We start from the raw sequence: 26,648 nt of genomic DNA, 5'->3' as shown, positions 1-26,648 counted from the left end.
CTGCAGAAAGGTTTGGTTTTATGAAGCTTCTAGCTCTTCCAGTGATTCTCCCACCCTTCTGTCGCCTTCATCTGGTAGTGCTGGAAACCTTTTCTCCCCAAGCATGAAGTTGTATATAGCAGAAGAAACTGTTTTCCCTTCCTTCCAGCACAGTTTCTGTGACCTAGTTACTCCTTAAAGAAGCATAACAAACAGCAGAGAACCCACAAATGAAATGGAGACTGTCTGTCACAGCATCCAGTGCAGTTTCCCTGGCTGTAGAAGTGGATGGTTTGGTCTAAGCATCAGTCTTTGCAGAAAGACAGTGCCAAGTACAGTCTCCGTGCGTTAGGAAGTGGTTATATGTATGAGCCTCGACACGTATGTTTGCTCTGCCTTAACGTGAAGAGAGGTAAATAGAAACACAAAGATAAATTGCTAATCGTGCTGCCTCTCTCTGATGACTAGTGTAATCATCATCTGGTTACCGCAAGTTTCAAACAGTCTAATTAAAAAATTGTTTACGCTCATGATTTGATCAAGACAATTTACACCCATTTTAGCAGCAATTACTCATACGTATCAGGCCTACTGGCTTGTGAAATTCTATTAAAACATAAAATTAGATACATTAACATAACCTTGCAAAAACCTGCAGGAAAAATCATTTTCCTATTGGGTAAAAAAAAGATGAAAGGAAATTAAGAATTAGTGCCAAGACATATGACATGCTACAGTTTACTCGGCAAGCCAGGCTAAATAGAAAGTTAACATTCAGTAAAGTCTTTCAGGTAGTCTGTCTTCACTTCATATTGTTGCATTGTGTAGACGAGTATTACTATTAACAGCAATGATATTTACATTAAGAGCATTCTGATTAGATACTTGGGGCTCTGCGGTAAGTGCTGTGCAAATGAAAGAGAAGAGGGAGAACTGTTCCAAGTGTAAAAAGCTGAACTTGTTAATGCATTTCAGCTTTGTTGCTAGAAACACCAGTAAACCAACGTTTTTAGTAGATATGAGTTAACTCTGTGTGCGTCATCTTTTAAGACAGCGAGGTGTGAGAAAACCATGTTAAATGTTGAAGATTAGATGTTTCAGATATTAGGAATCTAGTGAGATGCAGAATTAGATGCTTTTCCATAAGTGTGTTCAAAGAATCCCTGGTTTGGTGGGAAATGTAGTAGTTAACTATGCAGAAACACAGTGGACCAATTTGCTCTTATATTTTGATCAGTGTACATCTGCGGGTACTTCAGACTTCACGGGTCTAAGTGACTATTCCAGACGGCAGATCATAAATAAGAACAGCATCCAGACCAAAGATTGTCACTGTAATGAAAGCTATTTTCTGCACATCTGTAACAACCTCATAAGAAAAATAATGCCTTAATCAAGAGTAATGACTGTTTAATATCTAAAGTGGTAATGGGTTCAGCTTGGAGCAACAGGAACATGCTGGCCAGTTTTCCAAGAGCACAACTTTACGTTCCGACTTCATTTTGCTGAAGTTGGTAAACTAGAGACTACGCTTTGCTTCCTTAGCGAGCTTTGCCAGACCAGATTACTGAGACTGTCAGGTCTGTAAATAGTTCTGAACATGATGTGCTGAATGAGATTCATTTTAAGGTTCATAGCCGCTATTAGTTGCTGCCATACTAGGAAAGTGGATTGTAATGCTGCACAAGAAAGATAAAAATGCCTATGTCTGTAAGAGCATTAGTTTGCTGCTGAACTGTGTTTTGTTCTGTTTTGGTTTTAGCTTTGTTAAGCCTGCTCTTATTTCTATCTACTGCTATTCACTAATACATTGCTATTGCAAGCCATGGTGTTGGTAGCTGCCTAGTAATCTAGTTCTTCTTGACTGCATAGTTTCGACAGGCTATTGGATGCTGTCCCTAATTTCTCCCAGATTTTTTTCATTCAAATGCTGTTAATTCACATTAAGTTGTGCTCAGTATTGTCCTTCCAGTCCGTTCCTTGGCCTCTCATCTGGCTGCGCACAGGAATCATCTGTCAGGCACTTCGCTGATCTGTCTTCTGTTCCTCCTGAATGTGCCCAGAAGCTTCGTCCAAAAAAGTAATTTTTCTTGCTATAGGGGAGCTTCTGTAGATTAAGGCACCTCCATTTTCAATAATTCCAGACATCTGACAAGTGACTGTCTGTGGTAAATATGGATTACGTGTTCAGATTCAGCAGCAGGTGAAAGATGATCTAGTAGAAGCAAGCTAAAAATCAATTTTTGGCTGCAAGTATCCTTTGTCTAGCCAGCAGATGTGCTAGGTGATTAAGTGAAGAAAACAAAACTCTCCCCATCTGACTATTATCACTTCTTTTCCTGCCTTTTTCCGCTCTCCATTTAGTTTTGCTTTTCTAAGTATAAGGAAGGAAAAGTTGCCTCCTTCAGTGGCTCCTGTTGTTGTTGTTATTATTATGCCTATTAAAAAAATTATATTGACAGTGTGTTGTGGAAATCTGTTTCTAAACATATTATGAACAAGCATACATGATAAGCTTTCCAAAAGGTATCGTCTAGAAAGCAGATCTTCAGATCAGAGGGGCCAAGGTGGCCCATCTGTTTGGTCCACACCTCATGTTAGGGCTGGAAGTCAGGGTTGGGGGAGGTCGTGGGAGCACAAAACTCTTTTGGGAACCCCTGCCCAGGTGTTTCCCTTCCCTCAGCACCTACCTGCAAAAGACGATGCCGAAGAGTGGCTTGGAAGGGTGCCCCAAAGCAACCATTCACCCAGCAGCGCTGAAAAGATTGGGTCAGCCTGGTAGTGGTTATAGGAGCGCTGATGGATGTGGGGATGGGGGATGCTGCAGATGTCCAGCTTTTCTCTTTGAGCTGAAGATTTTGAAATATAGCAGAAATGAAAAAAATGTGTGTTGACCTTACTCCTGTATAACAGTTTAACAGAATAAAAGTCCCTCTCTACTCAAGGTGTGGAGCAGAGAGAGATCTCAAGGTGTGGAGCAGAGAGAGATCTCAAGGTGCTCATGGCTGGGGAAGGGTAAGTGAGCACATTGTGGGAGGGATTAGTTCATCTTGCGTTCTACTTGGCTCCTGGCTTCAGGGCTCCTCTACAGCCCCTCTTGAAAAAAAGAAATGGTACCTCTGTTTTGAGCCTCCCCAAGAGCTGTTCTCATCATTCCCTTTTTAATGAGTTAATTCCATTCTACTTCTGGCATCTAGCTTTAGTAGAGATTAAGGACACTTTTTCTTGCATCAGCAGAAGCAAGCTTCAACATAAAGCCAAGAGGTGTTAAACCTTCCAATCTGCTCCGGCCGGGCACAGGGGTGGTTGGGATGCAGGCAGATTCCAACATGCAGAGCGTGATGAAAGGAGCGCTGGCGTTGCTGGCGTCGTTGGAGATCGGGGCGTACTGGAGAACTGCGGTCTCCAGGGATCGGAGCTGAGTTTGGGAAATGAAGCGCAGATGCAGGAACCCCGGAGAAGCTGTGCCCAGCAGAGGGGTGGGCAGCTTTTTTCTGCTCAAGTGCTTCAAAAAAAATCCCCATCTCAGGGGATGAATTAGATGGTTTTGTTTTGAAGCTTTGCTTTCCTGGTTGCCACCTTGTAATGTAGGGAGCTGCTGGCGGGGAAAGAAAATCACATAAATCAGTGAGTGTTTGATAATGTTCTTTAAACAAAATAGAGGAATGGTCTAAAAAACTAGGTGGGGGCTATAATTGTGCAGATAACAGGGATGTTGCGATAATAATATTAAGAGCTGTTGGTTTGTGAAATTCATGTACTTCATTTTCTAATTACGCGGTTGCCCATGTATGCTGAAACAAAGCCTCGGGTCAGCAGGTCAGGCCAGTGCTGCATTAATGATTTCTCTCCAGCCGGAATTGCGGCAGATCACCACATTTTTCCAGGAGGCAGAAACAGAATCATTTGGAAGGCTATTTTAGCCTTTGTACTTGGCTCAAGATTGCTGTCTTATTTAGTGCGGTACGGTAGATCGTCTTTCAAATTAAATTTTTGTAAGGACAAATGGGTTACTAAAATATAAACAAAACTCAGAAGTTTGCAAGGGAACCTGCTGATGAAAATGTGCTGAGAACTAATGAGCGGAGGTAGAGTGAGTACATTGATATTCCTCTGCTCGACTGGAAGTGACTGAAGTGGAGGAAACAAAATAGCTGCAACATGTAAAACATTTCCAAGAAGATCTTCACTGAGAACAAAAAGGTATTGATGAAAAACTAACAGCAGTGGTGTCTCCCAAACAGTCGTTCTAGGACATTGTGTTCTCTCTCCTCCACTGTGTGTAAGTAAATGAATAATCCGTGACCGACATGAGAATGTCTGGGAAGGGGAGAATTGGGATCGCTCGAGTGAGATGAGGGGGAATTAGCCTCTGGGGAGTGTCTCCTTCCCTGGAGAAAGTTGCTTTCTTTTCAGTTTCTGCCGTTACTTTACTGGAGAGGAGAGGCAACTCTGCAGTGTGTCAAAGTTGAATAATACAGATTTACTTCTAGATGGTGCAAGCTTTAAAAAAAAAAAAAAAAAAAAAGCAACTGTATTGAAAATGCCATTAACCTGCAGAGGTAGTCTTTTTTCAAAGACAGGGTACCGGTTTAAGGTATGCAGTCTTTTAAATTCAACTGGGCAAATCTCTTAGAATTGAAAATTTCTTGGTGCTTATTAGCACACTTCAGGGATTCACATGAATGGCCTGTAGAGATTGGAGAATGGACATGTCTTGGCTGAGACACTCTTGAGCGTGTTTTGTGTTTTGGTTTTGTCTGTCTTGGAAGGGGATAGTGATGAAGGAATAAGAAACCAAAGTAAACACACATATTTCTATAAGTGAGTTCATGTACAGGAACAGGAGCACTTTTGGCTTGTTTAAACCAGTTGTGTCCCTGTACTGTCCCCACAGTTTTACCAATACAATTGTCCTAATGTAATATTGCACCAGCTAGGGAACTAATCCAGTGTAAGACTACCAATTTACGGAGATCTTTAACCTCTATCAGTTCTCAAATCCAGTTCGCCTTTTAGCCCTATCAATATTGGTACTGAAGAAGCAGCATGGGGATGGGAACAGCCAGCTCAAGGAGGTTGGGGCAGACATAGCTGCCGCACTTCTAAGGGACCTTCACTGCAACATCAGCATATTAGTGTTTGGGTGCAATTTCACTGAAGTTTAAACTAACTTTTTCAACGTTGCAGCTAAAAGTGTATCCATTTTGACTGAAGGGACAAGAAGTGGCAGTTTGTCAAGCTGCAGTATTTTGCTCGTGTTCAACCCTGTGCCCATCCCTCAGCTCCAGCCTAGCTGTGCGGGGAGGAGGGATGGAGGAGGCTTTGTCGAGCCATGCACCTTGCTCCTCTACAAGCCTCCCAGCTCCCACGGCCTGATGTGCAAGTCATGTTACTACCCCGTGGAGACTGGGACTTCTCACATTCAATTTATGAATTATGTGAAGCTCTGTTAGGTAAGTGAAGTGGGATGTAGGAAAAAAAGTCCACCCTCCCAGTGTACTTAACTATCACCCTGAAAAGCTAGCAAGATTGTTGATGGCTGTGCTTTGTTAATGACCATGCTTATGGCATCCCACAGCATCCAAGAAGGAAAACTCATTGCCCATGTTCAGATGGAGAACTAAGTAGAGGCTGGAAGAAGGTGAGAGGAAGATAGAGGACATGGGAGCTTTTCTGCGTGCAGACTAAGTCAACTTTTAAATGTATAAGAGATTAAGTCGTTGCAGAGAAGCTCAAAGCTGGCTTGTTCTTAAGAAAAAAGTGTAGAACAGGGCTGGATAAAGCACAGGGGACAATGTCAGGCTTGCCAAGAAGGCAAAGGTATATAGAGCTCACACTTAAATGTGCTTTTTAAATTCGATTTAGATTTAAATCTGAATCTTTAGATTTAAAAAATGAACTTGCAAGGATATGAAGAAATCATCTTACTTTAAACAATTCTCCTGTATGCAGACATCACAGTAGCAATGTGCAATTGCACGGATTGATTCAACTTTAAGTTCATTGTGGTCCTTCAGCAGAAAGCCTGGGAGACTGAAAAAGATTGTAGGATATATTGCTCCAAGTTTATAGCCATCTACATCATATAACTACAGTATTTTTAAAAATAACAAATAATTCTGGAGGAGTATGAAGTACCTACTTTAGACTTGAGGAAAATACTACATTATTATCAAAAAGTCACTAGTATTTTGAAGTTAAAATGTTTCCTCTTCATTATGTTTCTTACATCATGATCTGCATCTTCAAACACAATTACAAAGCATTATTGTCCTAGTGAAGCCTAACAGCAATTGAATTCGATTGAGTTAGTAATCAGCCTTTCTTCTTCCAAAATTGGAAGCCTTCTTTCTTCAAAGGTAGTTGAATCTCAGAAGTTCAAGTGTCCTTCCATTACAGTCTTGTGTATTGAACATGGATGCAAGCTTCTCCGTAATGGTTTTTGCTTTCATTACAGATGGTTTTTGAGATAGAGAAGTAAAAAGGGGTGGAGATGGAAACGAGATGGGAGTATTAGTCCAGCTCCCAAATGACAGGAGGAGCTCAGGTGTTTTGCCAGATCACTTGTTCAGTGTTATGAAGCCTTAATCACATTCAAAAGGTGAAAGTGGAATTTGAGGACTGGGTCATTGGTGTTCACCATATAAATGTCTGGCAAGTGTACCATAAGCCCAAACTGGGGTATGGGTGTGCTTGTGTGGTAGCTGGTAAGGAATGTTGATCCTTCCTTGCTTATCTAGCTCCACGGATGATTACGAAGAGGGCATTAATCTCAAATACTGCATTGCATCTTTTTTGCTATCTGTTGCCCTTGCATCAGGGTCAGAGACAAGTCTCAGCACTTCTGAGTGCTGCAGTGTGGTTTCTGAGCCGGCTGCCTGATTGACCTACAAGAAGTGGAGAGGGAGAGACAGAGTAGTCTTGTCTTTGCAGTCTTATTGCTGTCCTAAATATGTGTGCTTTGTTCATCGTGCGGTGAATCCCAAGAAATTTTATTCCATGAGAACAGGTCTGTGGCAGCCTCTTGAAATGTGCTATAGCTGCTTACGTGAGCCTCAGAATGTGGGATAGCAGGCAGTCCTTAAAACTGTATAAGCGTAAGGTTGGGAAAAAAAAGAAATTCCTCTTTGGAAATTGGCTCTAAAATCTCCTCTTAAAAACAGGTGGGCATAGATCTTTGATTTCCGATCAAGGTGAGGGGCTCACTAAAACTCGGTGGGGGTAGTAAGTCACATAGTCCTCAGAGTACATTTCCAGCAATTTAAATTACCTGAACATTGCTTTTTATTACAGATGATTCTTGATCTCTCTCTGTTTGTACTTCCATGGATTTCAATCATAATGTAATATGAATTGATTTCTGTCCCTGAGAGCTAATGACAGATCCAGTTTCTTTGAAATGCTCAAATTGGTTATACTGTGTATCTCATGCAAAGCCAAAGATTTATTATCCAGGATAAAGCTAGCAGCTAGATAGGGAGGTCAAAACCAAATCTCTTTGTTGGCTTCCCGGTGATTTCAAATCCGCTGAAATGGTTAAGGTATTTGAAGAAGTGTATTAAATCGTAAAAAAAACGATGTGATCCTACGCGGTGAATTTTATGTTTTCCAGATTCAGGACTATTTCAAGTAAGACCTTGTTCCCCAGCGGAGGCGAAGCAGGTTGATGCAAGATGCTGGGTGCTTCCTCTTTATTTACCCTCGTCCCCATTCTGCTCAGCACCCCTGGGGTCAGGATCTCTGTTAGAAATTGCTGGCTAACATATGACTAGTACTGAAAAGCATTTATCTGAGCAGAGCAATTGAAAACAGAAGTCAGATTCTCTCTAGCAACCTGTACTTTTTTCCTTTTTTTTTCCCCCCTTTTTCTTTTTTCCCTTTTTTCTATTTGCTTTTCCTTTTTTCATTCTATTTTCTTTTTTGCTTTTCCTTTTTTCTTTCTATTTTTTTTTGCTCTTCTTTTTTTTTTTTCCTATTTTAGATTAAGTGACATTGATTTTGTTCTGCATTACATTGTTGGACAAGCTTGTGTGTACTGATGCTTGGTCTTGTCAGTGGAAGTATTTTGGAAGTCACTTCCCTAGTGCCGTGTCTTTTCCTTCTCCTCAGCATGCACGCGAGCAAAGCTGTCGGTACAGGCATCCCCCAGAGCTCCTAAGCTGGCACCCTGTTCCATTCTCCTTATCCCCCTTGCTATAATCATGCTTCCCCTGTGTCTTTTCACTCATAGGCCACCACGTGTTCTCTCTGAATCTGTTTCTATCTCTGTTGTTTGGCCATCTTCAGTCTGTGAAGTCTTCAAAACTGAGTAGTTTTGAATATAATAATATTACACATCTATTATGCAATCCGTATGTTCTGATTTAAATAGAGTTACTCTGGCTCAAGATGGTACGGATGAGTGTAAGACATGGTCTTTGGTTCTTAATGTGTGAATAAAGTCCGAATCAAGCAGTAAAAGATTTTAAAGTATTAATCTTGTTTTAAACATACTTTTCAAGCAGCAGCGCACGCGGTGTATTGTAGCAGAACACAGGTTGAATCCGTTTTGATGACTAGGGAGTAGGAAACGCATCGACAGATGTTTTTTCTGGTAATTCACATAATCATTTTGCAAGTTAAGTGTTAGTTGCAAAAAAGACAATGAACTTCTGCTTTCCCTAACTTACATTGTCAATGTGTTAATAACATGCCATTTTTATGCTTGCCTTTTAACAGCTCTGCAAAGCACGTTGAGCCAATTTTTACAATATGGATACCTTGCGCTGATATGTGTAATAGCCAGAAATGTTGGTGCCACTCCAGTGTAACTACATGTTCTCATTTTTATCGTTTCCAGGTTTATTCCGATTTATAGGGGACCAAGTCATACGTACAAGATACAAAGGCTGACAGAATCCACTTGTTACTCGTTCAGAATACAGGCGGTCAATGATGCTGGGGAGGGACCTTTCTCAGAAATATGTACCTTCTGCACAACTAAGTCAGTCCCACCTGCAATCAAAGGTATGTAATAGATTATTTTTTTTTACATATGTGTAAGTAACATGTAATTGTTTCAGTAGCTGGTAAGTATGCAGTAAGTTTGTAAGGGTTAACGTAAGTATGCAATAACATGTGAAAAATCAGTTTGTGCTGCTTGTATATTTCTGTGAATTGTGAAGTTACATTATGGTGGGAAGCTAAATTATCACCAACATATATTTCTGTGAATTGTGAAGTTACATTATGGTGGGAAGCTAAATTGTCACCAACAAAATTCATATGAACAATATAAATGTTATACCAACCACTGTTGTTATACATAAACTGTTAAAATGCTGCTGCTAACAATAATGTTTACCAGAGGATTGCTCTGGATTACCGCAGCGCTTCTCTAAGGGATGTAACAGCTGTAGTATATATGTGTACATACCAACTTAAGCATTAGTAAAGTTTAATGTTGTTTTTAGTTGCATAGGTGATGTTCAGCGTAGAACTTCAGAGTTTATTTTTCCTTTAATGTATAACATTAATTATGATATTTCACATACATAAAGTGTTAGATTTAGGACTCACTTAGCATGTGTTCCACTAGAAGAGCAAAAGGCCTAATTAAATGAAGTTTTATAATGAAACATCTTTTACTGCATGTAAATTTTGGCCTCAGTATTTTTGCTTCTTCCTTCCAAGGAGAACTATTCCGAAGGCAGAGGACTCGCTATATCGGCTGTCAGATAAAATGAGCTGAAATGAGATGCACATTTTTATCCTCTGTGCTTAGAACTCCTTTGTCAAGCAGTACCATTTACTGTGAGAAACAGCAACTGTTGGTTTGTCAGAGAGGTTTCATTTCATTTGCGGGACATGGTTTAGTGGGCATGGTGGTGTTGGGTTGGTGGTTGGACTTAATGATCTTACAGGTCTTTTCCAACCTTAGTGATTCTGTGATTTGCGCCGCTATATTTAAAATCTGGCTTTGGTGATTTTGACACCATTCGTAATCACAGATGTAGAGTGGGGAGAACACTGCTGGGATGTAATTTCCCTGGTCCCTAGGTTAGCTGCTCTGAATCATGAATCACCCCCAGGAAGAGCAACGCTCTCGAGTGTAGAGAGAACATTGGGAGACTGTCTTCATCATGTTAAAATCAGCGTATGCGAGAATCCCACCTTCGTTTCTACCTGGATGTCCCCTGGGTTTTGGCATTTGCTTCAGTGCTGTTTCTAGAAGACGATATCTGTATGTGTTTGGTGTAAAGTTTGAGGGTAGATATACTTACGCAACGGTGCATTATCCTGATTCGCTCTGTTACGCAGCTGTAAGATATGCTACCCAGCAAAGCGAAGGGAGCTCATGCCAGATGAACCAGGCGGGCGTAGGTGACGGTAGCAGGGAGGGTGTGCTTCACAGCTTTGGCATCATCTGCAAGTTGTCGGAGTGCCTGGGCACAGGCGCGTGTCACTCGCGGATGCCGAGTCCGTGCTGCTGTTGCTTCTCTTAGCTGCACTAAGTGGATAAAACTAGCACAGGGATGCCAGCATGCACTGTAGTCACATTTCAATTTTGTTGGATAGAAATCCATTTCATTAAATTCAGATCTCGCCTAGGTTTTTGTTTTGAACTCCCTGCCTGCCTATTTAGTTCCTCTGAAATATGACTCATACCCTGGACTGAATATCAAGCAGTTAAGATATGGTGCAAATACTGGGTCGTGTGTGGGCTGGGACCACAGGTACACGACAAAACACTGGCTGTAACAGAGAAAAGGGCACAACAAAAACTGCATTGGTGAACCCTGCCATGGGGAGGTAATGCTATGGGGAAAGGAGATTTTTTGAGGCAAAATGATGGTGTTGATTTCCCTCTGTGTTCGGAGCAATACAAAGGAATGTAGGTGATAAACTTAGTACAGTTTTTCATATATCAGGAGCACATGTTTATTCTCCTACAAAGTGTCCTAATTACTCACTTATGATGCCAACCCTAAAATAGCATTATTGATAATGGCAGTGTTTTGTAAGGGTCAGACAAAAATCTACGTGAATCGGGGTGCGGGATGGAAGGAGGAGGGAAAATAACTGACAACAACGTTCTCCATTGAGATGAAGGCGTCTATTACCAGTCTCTCAACACTGGCAGATGTGCAGAGAGAAGCAAATGGATATTGATTACATTTGGGTCCGCGTGTAATTCCTGTGTTCCTCTTGGGTGGTAACGAGTTAGTGTAAAATTCATGTAATGTATGCAGCAGCATTTGTTTCTTTGATAGACTCTCCTGTTGTCCGTTTTTGCTAGGACTGGGAATCTAGATTGCCTTTAACAAGCTCATGTCCTTGCACGTGCACATGTTAACCACTTGGTAAAGTGTTCAGCGCTGTTCTTTCTCCCAGTTTCTTTTTTTTGGTCATGTGCTTGCTTGCTCTGCCTGATCAAGAGGTTGGTAGGCCCTGGATGCTGTTGCGGTTGTTTTGGTGCCTTCCAGTGGCAGATGCTTAGTCGTACATATAAACATGCTGCTGGTGCTGGTAATCTGCTCGGCTCACTTGCAAGCTTGCCATCAGGCATAGTACAGCATCTTTTGGCTTTCAGCTGGTGAGAGGTCCTCTCGCAGGGATGGCAGCATTGTAACAGCTGATAAATTGAATTTCTCTAGAGTTCTAGTGAAAGCACTAGTCTAAGCCTGGCTAGAAATAGCAGGTCTGATCATGTGAATGTCAGGCTCAGAAGTAGATACGAGTCCAAGTCTTCAAAATTATGCTTGTACTTTTGCTTCCCAGGCCGGACTTAATCTCTAATACGGAAGATTATTTAGCTTCCCTTCTCACATTCCTTCTCCTCTTTTTCCTGAATGAAATGTTTGATATTATTCCTCTCTTTCAACGATGTGTAGGATGGGAGGAATACACAAATGTCTCCACTGGCATAGGTGTTTTCTCAGAACTTCACCAAATTGCTGCTTTTATTAATGCCAGTATAATTTGTGCCTTGGCTTCTGCTTTGAAAAGATCAGTGCACAGCATTGCAATTGAATTTTAAAAGTTCAAAGTTTTCTATCACATCCACTCCCCCCTTCTAGTGGCTCACACAGCTGACAGATGAGAGATGCTCTAACAGCTTACTGTCCTTCTGCAGAAATGATCTGGGTCCTACAGCAAACTTCTTAGGAGCTTGTTAATCAGCTCTAGATTTCACCCAGTTTTCTGTGAATAGTGTTTTGTTATTGTTTAATACCACAAGAATCCTGAGCTGCTTAGTCAGGGAAGACTGTCCTGAAATAAATGAGACTTTTGAGTGACTTAAAAGTTTTACTTCTTTCATCCAGTGGTGATGGCCATTTGATTTTTTTGGCCACATAAATACAGTACAGATGATGTGCTACTAACTCCTGTGCTGTCCCGAAGTTCTCTTTTGAAAATGGTTTAATGGGCATGGTGGTGTTAGTTGAGGGTTGGACTTGATGATCTTATAGGTCTTTTCCAACCTTAGTGATTCTGTGTGTTTGTGTGTTCTCATACAGTGCACATAAAATGAGTAAGATTTCAATGCAGTCTTTACATTAAATGTTAACGCATTTTATTTTATTGTAGCCCCTCGAGTGACACAGTTGGGAGGAAATGCCTGTGAAATTACCTGGGAAATGGTCCCACCCATGAAGGGAGATCCTGTTGGTTACGTTCTGCAGGTACTGGTTGGAAGAGAATCTGAATACAAGCAGGTAGGAAAATGGTCTCGTTTTAATATTGCTAAATTGATGACATAATGGAAATGTTTTTGAACATTCACTGTGCTGCTTCTTTCTACTGTATTGAATTACACCCTAGGGTGATGTGTCATGAACTATGGTAAAGGTTGAGTCAAAATTAAGGGCTGTAATAGGTTCTTTTCTCCCCCAAGGGAGTAAGTATATAGAACATCGTTATCTTATTGAAGTGGTTTGTGCTCCGTCCATAGTTAATCACTATTGCTAACTGAACTAACCTTTGAAAAGTTACGGTTCTGTCCACCCATGCTTTCTTCTGAACTGGCTGGTGCTACCCGTTGTCTGAAGATAATTAGGTAGATTATCTTCCTCATTCACTAGGCCAATTCCAAGACCCTCCATCAAGGATTTCAGTCGAGTACACAACTTTTAATTGGTTTGTTCAGCCATCCCATTGCTGTCTAAGGTTTTGATGCATGGATGTGTAACTGCTGTGTATCAGCTGCCCCACAAACAGCTGTGTCCGTTCTTGCACCGTGGAAACAAAGTGAATGAAATATGGCTGATCCTTCTTTCCTTGTCTATCATGATTAGAGATCTCAGGTGGACATTTCCCCAGAGCACCTGAAACAGAACAGCTCATTCACAGCTAGATCTTTTATTTCATCTCTCACACCTCTGACACTGTGATTTACAGTGCACTTCATCTGTGCCCTGTCTTCTCTCTGTCCTTTCTTTCATTGTCATACGGATTCCAAATAAGTCCAAATTAGGGAATGAGATATGTTAAACTTAAATTAAACTCTTAAAAATATGAATAAGGTAGTACTTCCTTTGCAGCTGTGTCTTTGCTCCTCTTCAGTCTATTTTTTGAGTGTTACTGCGAATTAATGAATTATCAAAAATAACATAACTAAATGCAACACAATTCATGTGGGTGCTAAAGATTCAGAAACCTAACTATTGTTTTTGTCGGGAAATATTTTTGGTGCTGGTATAGGTAATAAAACCTCCGTGTACAGTGTTGTCCTCATAATGTCAGTGGTAAGTGGGTAAGTGGACCCAATGTGCTGTTGCCTGATTTACAAAGTAGCCTTGATGTATAACCTCCATGTACGGCTTTAGGAAGCGTAGCTTCAGTGCTTAAAATGTTCTGGATGTCCTTGGGGAGAATTGGGCATGGCTTCATGTTCCTTTAAAGTAGGTGATGGCTTAACCTTTGCAGTCAAGGAATTGTGGTATGAAAAAACACGGCAATAAAGGAGATAAAAAGTACCTTCAGGGTCTTACGTTGAACGTCTTCATTTCTCATGAAGCATGACCCTGCTGAAAGGCGTTTTGCTTGAGTTTTCACTAGTGACTCACTAGAAGAAGCTCCTGGCTGGGATGCTCAGAGCTGACACTGTGACTTCTGTAGTTGGGCTGGCTGATAACCAGCCCTGGAGAAGAGGGAGAGTTCCACTGTTTCACAGTCTCAGAAATCAGTTTCACCCATCAAAATTATTTATCTTCGTCACAAATGCGGGTGTCTTCTCAGCAGTGGGGCACATCACTCACTGACTGTCCATTAGCTGAGCTGCAGTAGCTCTGTGCATGCTCTTAGCTCCTATTATGTGAATAGGAGATAAACCATAATTAACATATCACTAAAATTACTTTTCAGCTAAAGAGTAGCAAGTGATCACATGCATGCCACAACAAAGGTAAAATGAAATGCATTACGCAGAAAAATCACTGAAAGACATTTATATGTTTTAAGTGCAAGTCCTAAATTTACTTTTAAATCTGTTTTGTTCCCTGCAAGTGACATGTGTATTTTGCACATGTATCTCAGGGGGCATATTATATTAGAAAAGTTTTGCAAATTGTTTTGAAGAGTTGCACAAATGAAAAATATTGTAGATTTTCAGGCTATTAAATACACCCACGAGAAAGAACAGTGTCTTAAGTGACTGGAGTTTCTATAGCAGTTGCCAGTGCATTTTGCGAGAACCAGGGATAGTATAGCTGGATAAGAAAGAGAAAAATAGCTGCATGAAATAGTTTTGTGGGTTTTTTTATGTCCCACTGGCATGGAAATAAATGCAACAAATAACTGTTTCAAGCTATTTATAGGTTGTGCTGGACTTCAGTTCACATGTAGGGTCGCTCGTGCCCAGACGCTTTCACCTTCACTCACACTCCAGGACGGTTGCCTCTGTTCTGCAAAATGTCTTACACCAGCCCAAACATAGACAAGAAGAGTATCATAGAATAAAAATCCACTTTTGAAATTACCTTGAAATTGAAACTTTTCAACTAATGAACTTAAAAAACTATTTCTCCGTTACAAGTCTGTAATCCTGTCAATAGTCAGATGACTTTATTTGCAGCAATTTAAAGGCAACTATTTAAGGCAAGGCGTTAAACAGTTTTAACTAGGAAGACGTGTTACAAATCTGTGGAGCCATGCCTCTCTGTCTACTCCCAGTTGATCTACTTCAGATGAACACAGCTAATAGGTGACCAAACCAAGTCTCTTCATTTTATCTTAAAACTCTAATTCTTGCTTTCAGTGTTTAAATAAGTAAAAGTTTATGAGTGTAAGTTCATGTGCGGGTATCTCCTGGAGTAGAACAAACCAATTAAAGTGTAAAGCATTTACTAAGCATTATTGTCTGTAGAAGTGACTATGCACGGCAGAAATCAAGATGATGATGCACGCCGATCTATTTTTTGTATAGGGAATGGGAGAATGTTTGATATATGTCTATGTTTCACCCCCAGGAAATTTTACAAAGATGCTGTTATTCTGACAAACACATTGGGAAGATGTCAATATGCCTTTTGTGATACTGGCTCAGCATTCATACTGTGTTCTGTATTTTAAACTGGTGTGATGGTGTTTTATTGATAAGAATGTTGTATGCTTTACATAGTAGATTTGAGTCTTTTCATCCAAATAAAAGCCTGGAAAAGGAAGATCATCATCATGAAAACTGACTTAGAACTTTTTAATGATGATTGTATGTTGACTTTTCAAAATGCACCTATATCCTGTGACTATTTGGAGAACAGTTGTGCACACAGAGTGGCACGGTGTCGAGCACAGAGTCTCACTGGACTCGATAAGAAAGCTCACACAAACCCTTACTCGGGCAGCACAGATGTGACACTCGATTCCTATTTCTTGGAAAATTTTACGTTACAGATCTTGATCCAGCTCTTTGCTAGGAAACCCTTCAGAAGGTGCAGAATGCAATGTTCTCCCATATGAATTTCATTAATAGAAGAGAAAATCCACGTGGACACTTCATGCTGACTAAGCATGAGGCAGTCTGCTTCAGTTTATTCTGGCACAGAGCTGGGTGCACGCTGAAGTAAGTGGCCATGTTTCACTTCCCTTAGTCACACAGCGTAGCTTTTTAGTACATGGCACTGATTTTCCAGGAACTGCCTGTGGACCAGTATAAAGTAGGGCATCGTAACACCTGTCTAGTGTGTTTTGTACCTAAACTGAATAAATATAGAAAACTCATTATGAAATACAACATTAATAGGAGAAAACAAGTTCTTATTGCCATCTCTTGAGCTCCTTGTTAATTTGTTGCTGTGTATGCCATCCTAAAGATGAAGCTCTCGAGAGGTGTAAGAACACCTAGGAGCAGACCACTGGTCTGTAGTTGCACCTCGCTACGTTGTAGAAACAAATTCAAGTTACAGAAAATAACCATCTTCATTAATTTGTAAAATAAGCTAAATCACTTTAGCATTTCCTTCCCCTGCTGCAATGTTAGCCACTGATATGCCTTTGGGTAAAGCTATATAAGCTCTCTAGATCATCACACCTGAGTTGTCTTCCTCCTCCTGTAGCCTGATGTATGCAGCCCTCCACATCCCAAAAGCCACTGCTTTTCTACCATTTGACCTAGCAGAGGTGGTATCAAAGTGCTCAAAAGCCCTTTTTTTCAGACTGGGGCTATAGCCATCTCTGCCCTCCTTGGGGAGAACACAGTGTAAATATTTCTCTGCTGAGAATTGTCTGAAGAACTGGATTTTCAGGAGCTAAACAGGTAACAATTTAGCTCCCTAAAAAGTGTGGTTAAAAAAATATTAAATACTCCTTTTCCTGTTTCTCAAGTGATGTATTCCTTTTTGTGTATTTGTATGCTTTATCTATTCGGATACTTCAAAAAAGCAGTGGCATATGACAGTTCTTCTTAGGAAATCAAATTTTCCTTGTTTACGAATCGTCTCCAGCTTTGCATAGCTTTAATCTGGAGTTAGGGGAGCGGGCTGGCTTGTGCAGCGCAGGAGCTGAAGCTTGGCATAACGGTCGTAACGCTCGGCAGCCGAAGTCTTAGTTTCCCAGTTGAGCAGCTCTGGGGATCGAATCACCAAGGAGCCAGCTCTTCATAAGAGCTGACCGTGAGAAATGAGAGCTGAGCTTTAAAGCTTCTTTATCCTTAAATTGTTTGCCAGTGAGGCAAAATGTTCTACCTTGGAAATTTCTGAGAATTTCTTCTGGGAGAAAACTGTCCCCAAATTCGTTCCAGAAGAAGAAGAGATATGGGTAGGATACACTGGGTGTGTGTAAAAAAAAAAAAAAAAAAAAAAAAAAAAAAAAAAAAAAAGTTGTGGTTTGTTTTTTTTTTTTCTCCCGGCAATGTGGTGGGAAGCCTGCTGAAGTCTGCATCGAGAGGTGGACGCCTGGGAGAGCCCGGTCGGTCTTACCAAGCTCTAATTTTTATTATTGTTTTTTCTTTGTTTCAGACTCTGTAGACACACAATCTCTGAAACGCATTCAGTGCACTGTTAATTTGTGTAAAGCTCTAATCAGCAAAAAATTGGTTTTCCTTCTCTATTTTAAATAGCAAGTCAAAGGCCCTTGTACTGGTTTGCATGCCAAAATACAACATAATTGTACAGTCCACATTGGCATTTATTATTAGCGCTAATTGCGTTGAGTATTTTCTCTGCCTCCTGACACCAATTTTGTGTCATGAGACAGAGCAAAAAATTCCCTTTTGTCAGAGTTTTTCAGTGCAGCCCACCTCATGGAAGGGTGATCTGAGGGACTCTTGTTTGCTTAGTTTAGGAGACAAGACTGTCCACACAACTCCGAAGGGTTTATGAGCATCTCAACAGTGGAGTGAGTGAAGCTGATGTTGAGTTTGGATAAAATAATAAGCCAGTTTCTTAAAGAGAAATCTGTCAGGTGACTTAGAAGAAATTAAACTTTTCAAGTGGGCATGCTTTCTAAATGGATTGAAACCTGCCTCTGATTCTTGATCATCTTATCACCATATAAAGTAGGCTTTTATTAATTATTAAATACACTGGTCATTGCAATGGAGTGCAACAACCAGGTACGGTTATCTTACACTTTCCAGTGTGTTGCTTATAGGGCAATTGTGGCTGTCGTTTTTATTATTTGATAAAGATTGAGGGGGGGTGGAATTATTTAATGACTTGGGTGAAATTGAGAAATGCTTGCCTACAGGAATTCTCTGAGCTGTCTGGCTTGATCAGTAGGATCAAATGCCATAAGAGGCTTCAGCAGTTTATTACTTGTGATGATATTTTCATTGCAGGAGCGAGGCAAAAAGCTCATCATGTTTTTATTATATTCTCAGGTACATAAACAGAAAAGCTGTTTTTAGGAACTGAAAGTGATAAATTGGATAGCCACTTTGAGTTGTTGGCCGCCAAAGCATAATGTGCTACAGATAAAAGTACGCTGCTTTATACAGTTATATTTGGCTTCATATTTGTTTAGCAAATTTAAAGACCATATGCATAATTGTCAATTTTTTTTTTTCTCTGTTGTCTATGTGAAGTCCATCACAGAGTGTAGCTGCGTTCACAGCCAAGCACATATCTTTCTGCTGAGGGCATCCTGCATTGGCTTAGCCTGGTCCTACAGACACTCCTGCAGGCAAAATTGAGCTGGAGCCAGCAGTCTCTCCAAGGTGCTCGCTGCAGCCGGTTGTGGAGGATACAGAGGCTACTGTCAGAAGTCAATGACAATTAAGCACAATATTTTTTTACCTGTTGCTGAGAAGGGACGCAGGCTCATCACACTGTTGAAAGCAGGATGATTTCCACTACCTTCCTAGCTCTAGTGTGGGAAGTGTTCTGTCTTTATCATTAGTGAATATTAATTCACGTATTCAATGTACTTCTGACTGTTTTTCAAACTTTCTTTAAAGATGCACTCTTCTCTCACTTGGCTGTCTGGCCTTTTTCTGAGAAGTGCTGTTGAGTAGCTGCCTTGAGTGAACTTGGTCATCTATATTTATTAGACTGTAATGAAGATACAGATCTTTGATTTAGCCAAACTTAGCCTCCAGTTAAACTGGTATTCACTACCCTGACAGAAGAAAACGAGTAAAAAAAACAATTAACTGGACAGGTTTTTTCAATGCAAAGACAGGTTGTATATACCACATCCCTAGTATCTGTTAAATGTGATTTATGAAGCTTAGATTATAAAATTCTTGTTAAATGTCATTATTTGGGTTTTACTGCATTTTTATTTTGTTTTAGAAGTGGTCATGTTGGTTGCAAAGGTTTATTTATGGCAAAGGTATGTAGAGCTCCTCTGATTATACATTTTGAAGTGAAATTAATAATTACAACAGCATCAGAAATCATACCTTGCTTACAGTTGTTTTGTAAGGATAGATGCTTTGAGTTACCACGTCTCAGAGTCTAAAGAAATGGGAGTTAGTAACTCCTCCAAGTAAAAGAATCTTGACTGTGGTCCTGCGGAAGAACACATCCTTTTTAAATTACTCGCTGAACCTACATTTATGAGCCAAATGCATGCAACTTTTCTTTGCATGATCATTTATATTTGGGGGTAAACTGAAGTATTAACCACCTACAAGATGTAGCATTGATGATGGAGTAGGTGGAGGACAGTTGCCCACAACAGGTGGGTATTAGAAATGGAATTGCCATGGGAAAATAGAGGGGCAAAGATATTCTTGGGATGAGGTATGCTTTGCAAACAGATGTTTCAACCTTCACGTTATTTCTATGGACCGCTACAGCACTTGCAGTTTTGTTTTCCCTGCAATTACTGTATTACTGTAACTTAATGACTCACTTCTCGTTGGTGTTGGGAAGACAAGCAAAGACGACAAGAAAGGCAACAGTGCATAGCTGTGGTTAATCGCAGAGATTTGTGGTATGAATTTGTTGTATTCCTGTCACTTGAGCTAGAGTGAACTTCCTTGAGGAAGGTAAAATAATTTTTTTTAAACATTGCTTCTTGATTTATGCCTTGGGGCCAAGAAACTTGAGCCAGTTAGAGGACTTCTACTTAGTCTGGAAACTCAGACTCATCATCATTCAAACTATATTTGGAGAAACTGTGGAAGTTTAAAAGGAGGGGAGAGCATGAATGAAAGAGAAACCTTAATCTTTTGTCCCAGACCTTCTCAAGAAATCAGTGACTGGCTTTTTGACTGTGGGATGAGTCTCAGGAGCAAGCATGGGCAGGAAAGCTGGACTCTTGAAGTGCTATTTAGCTGAGCATGTCTCCTCTTCTTCCTCCTGTATTTCTTACTCCAGAGTAACCCACAGGAAGTCCTCTGTTGGCTCAGGTTTAATTTCCCTCTTGTCACCCTTTTCTAAGTTGAGTTCTTACCTCTGGGAGGGCAGCAATGCTCTCAGCCTTCCGCTCCCGCAGCGAGGGGAAGGAACCAGCTAAGTGAGCAAAGGAAGAAGTTTCTGAAGTTCAGGATTGTTTTTTGTTTTTTTTTCCAGCAGACACAGGCACTTTGTGACATGTTTTTCATTTCATAAAATACCAGTTTCAACAACCCTCTGCTATATAAATTGTTGACTGGTTATTTGTTTTCAGAGTTCGTGAATGTTTCCAGTGGTCTTTTTCCATTTAAGTCGCAAAACTGTCTCTTAGATATTCAGTTATCTCTCTTCTTTCTCATATTGTGACTCATGCTCTCTGAGTCATACGGTACCTACATTTGATTAACATAAATACGTGATGGGTTTGGATTGCTGAAGAACCAAATACAATGCAACCAAGAGGAGCTTTTTAATACCTTAATAACATTTTATTGTTTCCACAATTCTGAAAGTGTAATTACTGGCAAAATTGCTGACTCTTGAGAGAAATGTGAGGAAATTGCGTTAAAATAATATTTGTAACCAATTTTATGATTATACAGTGAATGTCTTCCAGTAACCTTAGTCTGCAGGTTTTGCTCCTGTTGGGGCCAAACACGGTGCTTACGTCTTATTCATGTTTTAAGCATATAGTCACATTTTAAGAGTACAGAAATAGGGTTCTAGTATTTATCATACCCACAAAAGATGAGTCCATCTTATGGTTGATATATTGTCTGAAGTCTTGTCTGTCCTTGTGCGCATTGACTCTGTTGAATGCTCTGTATTGAGACCTCTCATGGTTGGACGTCTCTTACATAGTCCTCCACATGCCTCTGTTTTTCCAAGACCTGCATTGATCTGGTGAGTTCTTTCCTTGAGAGCTGCAGCAACGCTTCCTTACAAGACTCAGACTTGACCTAACTGTCTGGCCCAAATCCTTGCCAAATCTAACGTTATTACATTTTTAAATTGTTTGATGTTGTGAAAGGTTGTCTTGCTCTTTGTATTTGACTGTGCTTGCTGCTTTGTTTTTTTTGAAGGTGTACAAGGGAGAGGAGACAACATTCCACATCTCAGGCCTTCAAGTCAACACAGACTATCGGTTTCGCGTCTGCGTCTGCCGCCGGTGCTTGGATACCTCACAGGAACTTAGTGGACCTTTCAGCCCATCCGTTGCCTTTATGCTTCAACGAAATGAGATCATGCTTGCAGGAGAAATGGGAAGCATAGATGATCCTAAGATAAAGAGCATGATTCCTACTGATGAACAGTTTGCAGCCCTCATTGTTCTTGGCTTTGCAAGTTTGTCAATTATATTTGCCTGTATATTACAATACTTCTTTATGAAGTAGAGAATTCAATGGAAGTTTGAGATACAAATTTAACTAATGCTACGCATTATAATCCACACATTTATTCAGATATTCCTTTCTTTGAAATCATTTTGTTCTACCATACATTTTATATATTTCTCTTGTTTTTACAGTTCTAGCTTGAAGAAAGATAAATCAGTGTTTTGATGCACCTTTTTGAAATTCAAAACTAGGAAGTGGTCAAACTGGAGAAACAAGCAAACCAGATACCAAAAGCAAGATTTTTTTTTTTTCCTTCACAGTTTCAAAATTGTCACCAATTTGCCTTTTCAACATTGTTTTGGTTTTTTCACTGAAGTGCTTACAGTCTCTTATTTTATCTTACTATTTAGGAAATTTTAATCAAGTCACTTTTTTTGTCTCTTCTTTTTCCTCCTAAACATTAGTCACAAGTGTGTATAGTGGTAAGACTAGAATACAGTGTTAGTCAACAGTACCGGGTTTTCCTTGAACAGTATTAGCAATGTTGCCTATGAATTATTCACTACATTTGCCCCAGTTTTTTCAAGATAAAACGTAAGTTGTTGGTTTAACTCTTTAGTGCATTTAAATCGGAACAATATCCTGCAGTCGAAAAACCTTTTTAATTATCTGTTATTTTTACAGTTACAACACTATAAACTGCCTGTATAAGAAATCAGATAACCAAACTGCATATAAATTATGAAGCGTTATAGATTTTTTTTTACCATTTTGATTCCTAGCAGTAATTTTAAGTAAGAGGGCATTGTGCAATAGTTAGTTATTCCCATGTTCAGCTATTTAAAAGCTGCTTTAACTTGTCTGTTTGTCACTGTATATAACTATTCCTAATCTAATACTAGATATTATTCTATTATGTTCAGCCTGATTTATATGATTAGAGCTGGTGACAGCTTACTGCCTCTACTGAATTAGGTGAGCTTTACACTCAATGTAAGCAGACTTTACTGTCAGTTGATTTTTTTATTATTATTATTAACTTTTTTTGGAGGGGTATCCATTTTACGGAACTATTTTCGAGGTATCAGAAATGAGATCCGCTTATTTTAAGTACCTTAAATGGGTGTCTGTGCTATTCTTGCCACAGGGCTAATGGAAATAACTTGGTGCATGGCAAAATTCAGACCAGAGTCCTGCTCTGATGGGAATGTCCCCCCTCCTCCTGCCTGCCCCTTCCAAGATACACATTTTAATCCATCAAGATACTAGAATTTTAACTCTTCAGTCATTGGATTATTTATATTAAGTCAACATTGTGTGAGTACCTCAGGGACATAAATGAGCTGGAGGTGCAAATAGATTCCAAAAGGGTGCAACAGACACAGTGTATTTCCCTGCCTTTTGTTTTTGTATATTTTTGCTACTTGGTTTTGCTTTTGTCCTAGCTAGTTTGTGCTCTGTCTCCATCGTCTAAGATTCAGTGTCCTGTACTAGCATAATATTCCCTTAACCAAAGTAATGGGGGAAAAAACAACATTATTTTTGTTTTAGGTTTATTTATACTATATACTGCATACAGTACTTTAAATACCAATTACAGTGCAATCTTTTATTTATTGTAAAAAAAATAAAAAATAAAAAGTGTACTTATGTACTAATCCCCTTCCCCACCCTCCCCGTAGCATGTTATATTTCGTCTGTTTTATACTGTTGTACTTTAGGTCAACTTTTTACCTGGCAGCATTCCTAGTATTATTAATCTTCTTACATTTTCTTGTGTTTTTGAAGATGGGAGCATCTAGTAGGTTAAATGCCAAAAAAAACATTATCAGTGATTCAAACGTTTACATGTATCCAAAAACATAATCATCTCTGGAAAGAAAGTGCTAAGATCAATGAATTATTCTGTGTGCCTCTCTAGATGTAGCAAATATTAGAAATGTTCTGTATTTTGTTATTGACTATAATTAGTTTAATTTAGCCTTGCAAACTAATGGCATTGAGCTAAATATATATTTTTTTGTTGTTTTTGCCAAAGTCATGGCTTGTCAAACTTATTTACATCTTATTTAAATTTATTTGTGATATGAAACTTTGTGACCTTGCATCCGTATTTTGTGAGCAAAGCGTATACAATGGAGGGGAAAAGAGTGTATTTTTTAAAACAACGAAAAGACCGCTAGTTTGGAAACCCAGAAATTTGAATAGATTCCCTTTTTTATTTTTGGAATACTGTTTCAGCAGTGCTGCTATGAAATCCAAGCTTGACACCTTTTTAAAAAAACCCACTTTAATAAAAAAAGAAAAAAAAAACCTACCTTGCTTTAGATGATTTGATCAATTTTGAAAGCTTGAAATACAAATGATACTGAAAGCAGCGAGCAGAAGTGTAGAGAAAAGCAATCGGTTACACTTGAAGCATTTCTGTCATTGCTGGTTTGCTCGGTGTCCCCTATAATGACGCTAAGGAGAACGCCCAGTCCGCCCCTGAGGTTCTCGGAGAAGGTATTCTGTAGGAGAGTTGGGACAGGCCCTAAACAGGTTAATCTGACATTCCTTTACTTTGTATATTCTGCCATAGTGATTTGGTTGTCACTCATATATTAACAAAAGCAAAGCATCGCAGATGTTAACCCGTTCCTGCTCTGGTTTCCATTACCCCTGACCCACCGTTTGCTGATGCCTTGTCTTTTCCCGTTCATCTTCCGGCCCTTTCATCCGGCAGTATCAGGCATGGAATCCAACCCGAGGGCTCTCTGCTCTCAAAGAAATTGTGAACAACAACAACAAAAAAAGAAGGTAGAATGAAACACTAGATATTTAAAACCCAAATATCAGGCGTGGAATCCAACCCGAGGGCTCTCTGCTCTCAAAGAAATTATGAACAACAACAAAAAGAAAGAAGGTAGAATGAAACACTAGATATTTAAAACCCATAAGGAAGGAGAGAGATGTTTTTATATTGTTCTGCCTTTATGAACTTGAAATGTTTTCTAACCCTGTTTGTTGGCTACAGTAGCTCAGTATTCAGTGTCACGATTGAAAAGTGCCCTAACTGAATGTGTATGAACCTTATCCTTGCACAGTTCTTTAAATTGAAAAAAAAAAAAAAAATATGTTTTTACCTCACTATGGGAACATACATTCCAAGCTTTTCAACTTTAAAAAAAAATAATCATAAGTTTTCTTGTATTGTAAATTTTAGACTATTTCATATGCATTGTATTAAAACTGCCATATCAATTTTAATGTATAGATTTTGCAAATACTACACTATGTATGTAAGACTTAACTGTATCTGTAGTGTATATGTAATATATTTATGCCCAATAAATGTTTTAATTCTTTCCGATATTACCAGGAGTTTTCTTAACTGAACGCAGCCCTTTCAGGCTGTGTGGCCCCTTTCTGGCGGGTCGGTGATGGTGCTGCAGCCTGAAGCAGGAGTGGGAGCCCCCAATTTAACTCGGGATGTTTCTGATTTGTAATTGGAATGATTTTGTGGTACTCGTGAAGCGTTTGCTGGTACAGTTCAGCAGTTCATGGCATAATCTGGATTTAGGCTGAGCTAAATGCACTGCAGATAGCTCACCCCCGCCCCGGGAAGCTGAAGTTCAGCCAGGCTGGTGCCTGTACCGTGCGTCTGAAGGCTGCTGATGTTTTGACCTAAACATCAGCCAGGTGAATGCCAAATTCCTTCTCAAGTGAGCTGGTTTCGGTAGCCCTCCGTCTCCTCGTCCGTGGGAAGAGGCGGTCCTCTCCCTGGGGCTGCCCGGCTTCCCACAGCGTTGGCTGTGGCAGTGAGCTCCAACCGCTTCCCCCCCCGTTTGCTTCCCTTGGCAGGGCTGGTGTACAGTGAGCAAAAGTTTATAGAAATAATCTTAAAGTCAGCTTTCTGCGGTGTTTGAATCACTTCTTTTCAATAGCTTGCGTGAAAATTTAAGGATGGTAAAAAAAATACCTAGATTTGTTATCTCTTTGTAGTTCAACACTTGAAATATCAGAACTTTTCACTTAGTTGTTAATTATGCGCAACAAATTCAATTGTAAAGAATTAATCTATTATGGATACGTGTTTCTTGGCAAACACATTAATGTTTGTTTTAAACAGCTTCTTCAAGTCACTGCATAAATACAACATTTTATTTGTTTGCTTTTTTAATTACTGCAATTTACAACATGGGTGAGTTTTTCCTGGGGAAATAAATACACATTTTTTTCACTTGGTTGCTTAGCTGTTTTGGTTTATTTTATTTAAACACTGCTTGCCAAAAGAGTTTGTTAAAGAGAGATTGTTTTAAATATGTCTATAGAATAGTAATCAGCGCTTTGGTATCTGAAGAGATCTTTTATTTTCGGTAGTCCCTGGTTTGCAACGTTGCCATGGGTGTCTGCAGAGGTGATGGAGGACGGTTAAAGCCCATGGGAGTGAAGGAGGATTTAGGTATTTGCTGTTTGAGCTCTAAATGTTACCTTGTAATGTTATAACCCGCAGGTTTGGTGCAGAGGTACCGGGTCCCTTTCCCACACTCAAACTAGGCGGAGGTGGGGTAAGTAGCACCAAGTTTCCGATGGATTTTGTTTTCCAAGGAAATAAGGAGCAAATCGTAACCTGGCTTGGGCAATACTGCATTTACCGACATCTCATACCTGTTGGGAGAAAAGTTTCTGCTTTGAGGATTTGTGAAACAGAGCATGGGCTCGTATTTTTAGCCATTTCCGTGGCCTTACAAAGGACCTCTAGGCTGGCGCGGCAGTTGGATGTGGACCGTGGCACATCTCGCCATTTGAGCAATCTCCAGGTCTGCCGGCAGCAAAGCGTGGTCACCAGGTTGGCGGCTGCTGTTTCTATAGCAGCAGCAATTCTCTCTCTCCTCGGTAATCGAAAAGCCTGTTCAAAAAGGGAACGGGTAGAATTTGTTTTGCTTTTGACTTCAGCCACCGTTGCAGGTTTGGAGCATGTTTGGTGTGGTGGAGGAGAGGTGAGCCCTGTTTAAAGGGGGGTCTCTGTATGAGAAACCAGTGTATCAAAGCAAGGTGCGGCGGGATCCGGGCCACCCGCTCCCCA

At 40.0% G+C, this 26,648-nt stretch overlaps 1 protein-coding gene across 1 annotated transcript in view; it reads left to right on the top strand.

Annotated features, from left to right (window-relative positions):
• The window catches only part of FNDC3B (fibronectin type III domain containing 3B), a 170,445-nt gene extending 145,616 nt beyond the window's left edge, over window positions 1–24,829 (top strand). The window contains exons 23-25 of the mRNA XM_059822504.1: window positions 8,822–8,988; window positions 12,553–12,680; window positions 21,326–24,829. Of these exons, the coding sequence (XP_059678487.1) occupies window positions 8,822–8,988; window positions 12,553–12,680; window positions 21,326–21,637 (607 nt within the window). The 3' untranslated portion in view covers window positions 21,638–24,829. The remainder of the gene's footprint in view (window positions 1–8,821; window positions 8,989–12,552; window positions 12,681–21,325) is intronic.
• The last annotated feature ends 1,819 nt before the right edge of the window (window positions 24,830–26,648 follow it).

The sequence above is a fragment of the Gavia stellata genome, chromosome 11 (assembly GCF_030936135.1).
Source record: "Gavia stellata isolate bGavSte3 chromosome 11, bGavSte3.hap2, whole genome shotgun sequence".
Classification (NCBI taxonomy): Eukaryota; Metazoa; Chordata; class Aves; order Gaviiformes; family Gaviidae; genus Gavia; species Gavia stellata.
Note: the sequence above shows the minus strand (reverse complement) of the source record. Positions and strands in the feature narration are given on the sequence as shown.